Source organism: Lepisma saccharinum, chromosome 5 (assembly GCF_977018435.1).
Source record: "Lepisma saccharinum chromosome 5, izLepSacc3.1, whole genome shotgun sequence".
Lineage (NCBI taxonomy): Eukaryota > Metazoa > Arthropoda > Insecta > Zygentoma > Lepismatidae > Lepisma > Lepisma saccharinum.
The window spans coordinates 75,391,221-75,400,920 of record NC_139233.1 but is presented as its reverse complement, the minus strand read 5'-3'; the positions used below and the strand labels follow the sequence as shown (position 1 = coordinate 75,400,920).

Genomic DNA, 9,700 nt, shown 5'->3' with positions numbered 1-9,700 from the left:
TCGGTGTAGAAGATGGTTGGAACCACCGAGCTACTCGACAGTAGTATAGTAAAACGCGGGTATGAACACAGATTTTTATAAGTGACTTAGCTTGATTATGCCGATTTCACGTTAAAATGAGACTGACTATAGAAACTGAAATATATTAATTTATCTAATTTGATTCACTATCACAATGTATCTGATTCATCTTGCAACTTTTTGCAGGAGCCACACTTACACTTACAACCATTTGCTACATCTTCACAATCAACGAAATCTAGATGATAATAATGTGTATCAATATTTAAAAAAATAACTAACTATATTATGCTTACAGTCACAACAAGGGTATTCTTGTCCATCGATTTCTGAGACGATCTCACTTTCAAATGTTGCTAGGTCTGACGGATTTATTACAATTACACTCCCCACGTGAATTTATAAGGAATATTATGCTGTTTTAAGACATTTTCTGTTAATTTTAATACAATAGTACTTGATGTCATTTTGTATTTACATGTATAAAATTTTTGGCGGTTTAACAAATTCAATGTCATGCTTTGTTCGCTTATCAAAGAGTTCTTTTTTACCTTTATATATAATTTTATATTTATCGTCAACAAGTTCTTGCATCAATTCATTAGTTAAGGTTTTGCTATAACGATCTGGTAAAAATAACTTGTTTTTGTTATCTAATGTAACGCGTGCTTTTAGCCCATGCATTGTATTTACAATTTCACCATTAGTGATTTCATATGGTTTACCTATTTCTAAATCTTGCATCTTGATATACCTACTCGAGCGACGAATTTAACATTTCTTCTAATGATTTAGCGCCTAGGTATTTGCGTGACGACTGATTCATTTATAAGATCAAAAAAGTTATTTTTATAAATAATAAATGAACAGGTTTATTCCATTATTTTTAGTTTTAAATTGTGGGTTATGTGAACCTAATCAGACTTTATCAGCAATAACGTATCTGCATAATTATGGATATTTACCTAATACCATGAACGAACTTACGCAAATAGATTCGCTTACATTTCAACACGCTTTAAACATTTTCCAAGAATACTATCATTTAGAGTCAAACGGAATTTTGGATGAACCAACTTTAGATTTAATGATGAAATGCAATTTAACATGCTAAGATATAAATGGAACAGTAAGACAATTAAATGGTATTATGCAATAAGTAATCGTGAAATACAAGGAATAGCCGAGGCCGCTTTTGGAACATTGAGTCAGCACACAGATTTAAATTTCGAAATGGATTCACAAAATCCCGATATTATTATATCAAACAAGCGAGGGAATCCACACAGAAATCATAAAGTAGGCGGTTATTGTTCTTCTGTATTAGATGGTAAAGGAGGGGTGTTAGGTCATGCGACTTATTCAAACAGTGCAAATTCACCTATTGAAATACATCTCGATCAAGACGAATCTTGGTATCTACAAGTAGACGATAATACACCTGGTGATCAAACAAATCTCTTCTCAGTTTTGTTACATGAAATTGGACATGCTCTTGGAATATCTCATAATAATAATCAAGATTCCCTCATGTTTGCTTTTAACGCAAACAAAATAGAATTACATAATGATGATATTCTCGCCATACAATCTTTATATGGGGGGAAAAAACTATCAAAGACAAACATGTCGAAAAAGATGAAGAACAGGCAGCAGAGGAACAACCTAAATTATGTGAATTATCGAATATTAATCAGTTTGTCAGTGTAAATGAATTTTTGTACGTGTTTTATGACAAATGGGTTTGGAATTTTGGTCTTGATAATTCTACAGCTGCGATTGGACCGCAACGAATCACTGACTGGTTAACTTTCTTACCATCAGATTTTGAAAGAGTTACTGCAGTTTATCAAAGACCCTCAGGACAAATAGTATTAATAATTAAAAAGCAGAAAACAAATATGATATACATGTTCGATTACCCCAGTTTAATTTTGTTATCCTAAATCTATAGCAGAATTTGGCATCAATTCAAGATCGAGAATTCATACTGTTGTAAACAATTATTCTGGTCGCACGTTTATATTTTATAACGACATATATTTTACGGAAATAGACGAATGCACCTTAAGACCCAAACAGCATGGTCTAATAACCAGAAATATCCCTGGTATACCTCCGAACATGCATTCTTCTTTTAGATATAATAACGGAATGTTACATTTCTTCAAGGATAATGTATTTTATGAATTTAACGAATTTTCTAACCAACTAATAAGAGCAGGAAGAAATAATCTGCAATTATTTTATATCAATTGTCCCAAATATTCTCATTCCTTCGTGGAAATATTAAATAAACTAAAATCGACAATAGATGAACTAGAATTGAATTCCTTTTAAGATCCTCTGCTGAAGTAAACGCAAGGATCCTTGCGCGGACGTCATCGCAATGAAGTAATATAGGATGTGACGTACAGGAGTTTCAACTCCTATACATCATTGATCATCAGCCAGCTAACTGCGTCATAGTTATGCATACGTCATCTCAAGGCCTACGTTACGAAAGTCGAGGGGGTGACGTAATCGTAAGGGCCATCGCGCAAAATTCAAAAAATGTTGTATTGATGGTTGTATAACAGGGGTCAGAAATATAAAATGTTGGAACGACTTGAGATGACAGGACCCCTCTCCGATTTTCTTCATATTTGGCATACTCACTAATTGTGGCCTCCTAATCACGAATCTGAAGTTAAAATTTGTCGGACACGTCTAGAAATTGCAAAATAAACGAAAATAAGGCGTTAGTTTTCGGAATGGAAACTGTCGATTTTCGCGAAATTTTTTGTTTCACAACCAAATATATATACGAGATATTCCTCATACTACCACGACACCAAATTTTAACTATGTTTGCCTAACCTAACCGAACTAATCTAACCAGGCGCCAATGGTTCGTGGGGCTAGCGTCAATGGTTCGCAATTATTTCCAATTTCTAGATCCTGATACTACCACTAACTAACTAACTCTCTAGTATTCTTAAACCCGAAGGTTCATGGCTGCAGCAACACAGGCCTTCCATCTGTCCCTATCTTGAGCAAGATCTATATACTCTTTTCCATCCCTACCGATTTCCTTTAGGTCCATCTCAACGTTGTCCCTCCATCTTCGTATTGGCCTTCCAACAGGTCTCTTACCATCGGGTTTCCCAACAAGAATCCTGTGAACTCCTCTTTCCTCCCCCATTCGTGCCACATGGCCTGCCCACCTAAGTCTTCTTGATTTAATTATTCTAATAATATCTGCACATGAATACAAATTATGTACTTCTAAGTTATGTAACCTTCTCCACTCACCCGTCTCCTCATCCCTTTTAGGTCCAAAGATTTTCCTAAAGATCTCATTTTCAAATACTCTCAATTTATGTTCCTCTTTCAATGTAAGGGACCAAGTTTCACACCCATATAATACTACAGGCAAATTTACTGTTTTGTATATTTTAACTTTTAGTTTCTTAGATATTAAACGAGAAGACAAAAGTTTATGAAGAGAGAAGTAACATGCATTTCCTGAATTAAGTCTACTTTTTATTTCCTCTTTAATATAATTTTCATTTGTTAATATTACTCCTAAGTATTTGAATTTGGAAACTGGTTCAAGCGAGTTGTTATCAATAATTAGATTTTGATTGTTACCTAACACTTGGTTTCGACCTGTAAGCATATATTTAGTTTTCTCTTTGTTAACTTCCAAACCTATCTCTTTAGCAGTTTTGAAAAATATTTTAGCATTATTCCTAATTGTATTTATATCATCCCCTAATAAGTCTACATCATCTGCATATGCTAAAAACTGAGTCACACCATTTATTTTTAGTCCTTCTTTAGTTTATTTTACCTTCCTAACAGCATATTCTAAGGCAAAATTAAAGAGCAATGGAGATATCGCATCTCCTTGTTTTAACCCATCATGAATTGTAAATTTCTCAGACACATTAATACCCACACGAATTTTACTTTCTGTTTCACTGGTGCATACTTTTATCATACTAACAAGCTTCTTAGGTATTCCAAACTCGACTAATATATTATATAATTTATCTCTTTTGACCGAATCATATGCTTTTTTGAAATCAATGAATAGCTGATACTACCACGACACCAAATGTTAACTATGTTTGCCTAACCTAACACAAACTAACCTAACCACGCGCCAATGTTTCGTGGGGCTAGCGCCAATGGTTTGTGATGCTAGCATCAATGGTTCGCAATTTCTATAAGTGACCGACAAATTTTAACTTCAGATTCGTGATTAGGAAGCCTCAATTAGCGAGTATGCCAAATATAAAGAAAATCGGAGAGGGGTCCGGTCATCTCAAGTCATACCAAAATGTTAATACCTTGTATATTTTGGAAATCTGACTTCAGATTTGGACAAAGGGCCCATGTATTGCTAGTTGCATAACTTTCAGGGGCAAAAACTTATTTTTATTTTTTCTCGCTTACCAATTAAGATATTTGAAAAACACAAAATGCTATTTTTAATAAAATTTTCCTTAAAATTTAATGGTGTTATCAGATTTTAAAAATCTCTCATTTATTAAACAATTTTAAACAATTTATCTTTAATTTTCTCAACAAGATTTTTAATATATTCATCATTCATATCCCCATTAAGAGTTAATAGGATTTCTAACTCATTTTTAACATTCTTGATCAGCAGAATCATGTTCTTATAATCCGTTTTCTTCTTATTCAAGTTAAATTTAGTGCTTAATCCGCTGAAATGGTTGTAAAACTAGTACTGATAATTGTATATGTAGTTAGTGGTATTAAAACATTTACAAATCCTGTTGCAGCTGATAAAGCTATGGATAGAGTGATTAAACAATAATAGAAATATTTTAGAGCCTTATACCTCCTCTTTTTCTTCTTTAACATCATCTCATATTGGTTAGTTAATGATTCTAATAATTGAATCAACTTTTCTCTGGGTATATTATCTGGTATTTCCATTTATCTATTTAATATTCCTCCATAACTCTATGGTTACTGAGATCAATAGTAATATTTTTCTCACCACCCATCAGAATATATATAATTGTCTGATCTGGAACATTAGCATTTAATTCTAAAGAAGTTACCAAGTTATTCTTATCCGCATAGCTAATATTTTTACGTGTGGTCGTATCTATTAGAGCCATAAAATGATCTTGAATTGACTCGTCAATGCCCCATCGAACACATTTATTTCCTACCCATCTATCTACAAATGATGTATAAGTTTTATATGCGATTTGGTAACAATGATTACTAATTTTCAATTTCTGTCTTTCAAATGGAAACTCTTCTTTTCTTGAATTCTTAAATGACCAGTTCTCAAGCTGACAGTGATCGCATTTACTAGAATCTCTTTTTTGTTCATTCGGTCTGTTTGTTTGGAATCGTATAATACAAATATCGGGGTTATCAAATTCTAAACTGTTGAATGATGCTGTTAGATCAGTGTTAATGTTCTGCCCCCTGAAATTATGCTCTTCTTTAACATTCCAAACAAAATAGTTTAACTTTAATTTTGGGTTTTTTAACAGTTTTTCTTTCTGTAAATCGTTGTAATTACTTTCATATATTATGATCGGTACTTTAATTTTAAACTCTTTGATGACAATTTTACCCACATGAGGCATATCTGTTTCAACACTCCCATCAGCGTTCTTTGTTTCCCACCTGTAAAAGCATGCATCGTTTGACGCCACCCTCTCGAAAGAAACAGTTAAGCCGAGTTTAGGTAAGGGTTGCTTATTGTACCTAAAGAAGATAAATAACAACTTTAGTGGAAACGATATTTCATAAATGCTACCTGTTTCATAATACAATTTATCGTCGGTAGTAAAACCAGCATCTTTGAATAAATGCATATCTGATTTTGGAACATACAAATCAACAAGCACATCACTTATGAGAGCTGGATTATCTACTCTATCTATAACTTCACCGAAACTCTTAAGATATATTCTATTCTACAAGCGTGAAAAGAAGTTGTCTACAAGTTTTATGTTATCGTCCTTATTATATTCACCGTTTGACGATTTTCCACGAGGTTCGAATTGCATGTAAACAAAGGACCTATTTGGGTAATTATCACCATCTCCAATATTGAGAGCCATGTCTAGAGATGTAAGTGGTTTGTTTAGATTATCTTTGGTTGAAGCGTTTGGTTCAAACGATTTTAACTGATATTGTTCAATGTTTTTAATAATATCCATTTAATAAGGAAAATATATTTATTTTTAAAGTGAACCGATGTGCAATATGATTTCAAACTTAGCACCATCAAAATCAATTAGTTCATTGTTCTCATTCGTGATAATGACGTGAATATTCCTAAATGAAGCATGGTGAATTGGAAACTCGCACGGTCTTTATGGTTCGTAAACAATGTGTTCTTCAAACGCTACATTGGGATTAAACCGCCGTGCGCACTCCTATGTCTAAATGACACATCGCAAACAGGGAAATTATTTCAAACCCACCGTATACTTAAACTACGTAGGGGAAGGATCCCTAGCCCCGGACGGCACTCAGCCGCGGACACCACGTAGTTCTACCTATTTGCGACAGATGGCAGAAGCTGTCTGTTATCGGTAGTAGCGACTAACAGCGTACACGCCATAGTAAGAAGCATGTGGCTTTCACTCCGAGTGGAGCGTTGCAATAAGTAGGAGTGTGCTCTTTTGCCCAAAGTGGAAAATTTGTTGTGGCGGGAAACGAATTGTCATTGTTCGTAGTGAACTTTCTGGTAAGTAATTTACGTTATCATTATGGTAAATAGTAAGGTAGGGATGTGTTGTGTGTTGATGTATGCTGCAAAGGTGAAATTTATTCCTATGGAAACAGTTAGTAGCCCCGGACGCACGTTTGGCACCTAGCCCCGGACAGCACTGAATGTTCTTAGAATGGCATTATAGTGTCCTATGTAGGCCTAATTGTTATTGTTTATATAAAACCAAATGAGCATACGAAGAAATCGTAAAATAGTTTTAAATTATTTGCAGGAACGATGCCACGAACTACAAACAGAGGTGTCTGGGGCGAGGAGGCTATGAAGAAAGAGCTTGATGAGATAATGATTGGAAAATTAGGAATCAGAGAAGCACCTGTTAGGTTCGGTATTCCCAGAAGTTCACTGCATGATAGGGTTACATTGGTACGAAGTGGATCAGAAGTCCGCCTTCAACCCAAGTTGGGACGTTTTCAACAGACATTCGAGGGGATTGAAGATCAACTTGTTCGATATGTGGTAGAGCTGGAGAATCGTTTGATTCCTTTAACAAGAAAAGAATTTCTTAGGCTTGCATATGACCTAGCGGTGGAACTCAAAATTGAGCACAGATTTAACAAAGATCAGAGGACTGCAGGAAAGCATTTCTACAGGAATTTCATGAAACGACACCCAGAACTTGCATTAAGAGTCCCACAATCCACGAGTCTGATGCGTTGTGTGGGCTTTAATAAACCACAGGTCGATCTATTTTATCAGAAGTTGGAAGGTCTAATGACACAACACAATTGTTCTGCATCTCGCATCTACAATGCGGATGAAACTGGGGTCTCCTGTGTGCACACTAATCAAAAGGTTTTGTCAAGCACATGGAAACGGCAAGTGGGAAAGCTGACTACAGCAGAAAGGGGTAAGAACATTACCATCGTGTTCGCCATGAACCCTACGGGACACTTCATCCCTCCTGCATTCGTATTCCCCCGCAAGAAAATGAATCCCAGATTAATGTTCGGAGCCCCTGAGGAAAGTGTTGGTTTTGCTCAAGAGAATGGATGGATGAATGGTGGTACATCCTTACTTTGGCTTAAGCATTTCACAAAGCATGTGCGGCCAACAAAGGATGATCCTGTCCTACTTATTGTAGATGGCCATAGTAGTCACAAGGAACTGGAAGTCCTCTTGTTCGCCAGAGAACATCACATACACATGTTCAGCATCCTTCCACACACGTCTCATAAGCTTCAGCCGCTGGACCGTACACTGATGAAACCATTCAAAGATGCGGTGTCTCAAGGAATTGCTCTCTGGATGAGAAAAAATGCAGGCCAGAGAATTATTGAAAGTGATATGGCAGGGATTGTGTCAGCTGCATTCACCAAGGTTGCTCTCCTTGATATTGCGAAGAATGGATATCTCTGCACTGGCATTTACCCATTCAATCCCAACATTTTTCCGACCTAGATTTCTTGCCAAGTCGGATGACAAACATTGGAGAAACCGCTGAAACTGACACTACTGATGACCGTTTTGACCAAGCCTGTAGGCATATCAGTCAGACTCAGCCTACCTCCCAAGCTTCCACCTCTGGTGTTCAGACTACCTCCCAAGCTTCCACCTCTGGTGTTCAGACTACCTCCCAAGCTTCCACCTCTGGTGTTCAGCCTGCAGCAGGACGAGATGTGAGGCAAGGCGATTTGATTTGATTTGATTTGATTTAGTTTATTTTACTTCGCGTTTTGTGCCTCTTGGCTAATTTGCGAAGATGGGGATGAGTGATGAAATGATGAAATTGATGAATGGACATTCACAAACAACCAAGCCCGACCGGGATTCGAACCCGGGACCCTTGGCGTCGCAGCGCGATGTGCTAACCACTCGACCACAGGGTCGGGCGTGAGGCAAGGCGAATCAACTAAGAATGTTTCGTCTATTCTTCAGAAACTTTCACCACTTCCAGATGCATCGATGCGAAGACTTGTTTCGAGAAAACGTAAATCCCAGAGAAGTGAAGTGCTTACTTCCACTCCATATAAAAATCAACTTTTGGACAAACAAAACACGCGCAGGAAACAAAATACTGCGCTAAATTATAAGGGAAGGCCGTTTAGATTAAGAGGAGCGCACAAGTATGGAACAGGCAACTCCAGGCTGTAGGACCACGTGTTTAATCTGTGGAGAGGAATTCGAAGAAGATTGGATTCAGTGTGCCACCTGCAAGGGCTGGGCTCATGAGGCATGTGCAGAAATTGATCCCAGCAACCCCTACTACTATTTTGACGTATGTATTCAGACATGAGGATAGCAACAAACAAACAAACAAACTGTCCGGGGCTACCTCCCCAGTTTCGTATTCGAGACATTACCTAACATCCAATTTCATGTGTGCTGAACCTCTCTGTTCATAGTTTCTGGGTGCACAAGGTAGTATAACTGTGTGGTATATTATTGTCCTTCACTATGTCGTTTATCATCTATTAAAATGTAATGGTTTTCCAGACAAGCTGTTTTTTTCATTAGTGTCCGGGGCTTGGGACCCTTCCCCTATATCATATAATTGCAGCACTGATATTTTATTTTGAGTTTGCAATAAATGGACCTTATCAGTGCTTTGCGATGTAGAAAAATTTGTAAGAAAATGCATCGAGTCTAAACATCACAATGCCCTTGCCAAACCCCTCTGCACTCGCACGTCTATTTGGTTACACGGTGCAACATCGACTCGTCTACTTGGTTCGTTTGGTGTTAAGTAGTGTATTTGGTGTCTGTACCGTGTGCACTACGTTCTGGAGCGTTGCATGGTGTATGGTCACGTGGTGCGTGCTAACTAATCAAATTAACGTCTAAAACATGTGTTGAATCTTCTGAACTTGAACACAGCTATTCGTCTACTTGCTTGAACGTCATTTCCTTGCACCAGCCTGGCACCAGGATGCACCTGCACTACACCGAGTGACAAAAAGT

At 36.9% G+C, this 9,700-nt stretch overlaps 1 protein-coding gene across 1 annotated transcript; it reads left to right on the top strand.

Moving 5' to 3' along the window:
* The first annotated feature begins 7,018 nt into the window (after positions 1–7,018).
* LOC145988079 (uncharacterized) lies at positions 7,019–8,200 on the top strand. Its single transcript, XM_083122916.1, has one exon. The coding sequence runs from the start codon at positions 7,019–7,021 to the stop codon at positions 8,198–8,200; it is 1,182 nt and encodes a 393-aa protein (XP_082979042.1).
* The last annotated feature ends 1,500 nt before the right edge of the window (positions 8,201–9,700 follow it).

Coding starts and splice junctions, on each gene's coding strand:
- LOC145988079 (XM_083122916.1), top strand. CDS start 7,019: ATGCCACGAACTACAAACAGAGGTGTCTGGGGCGAGGAGGCTATGAAG.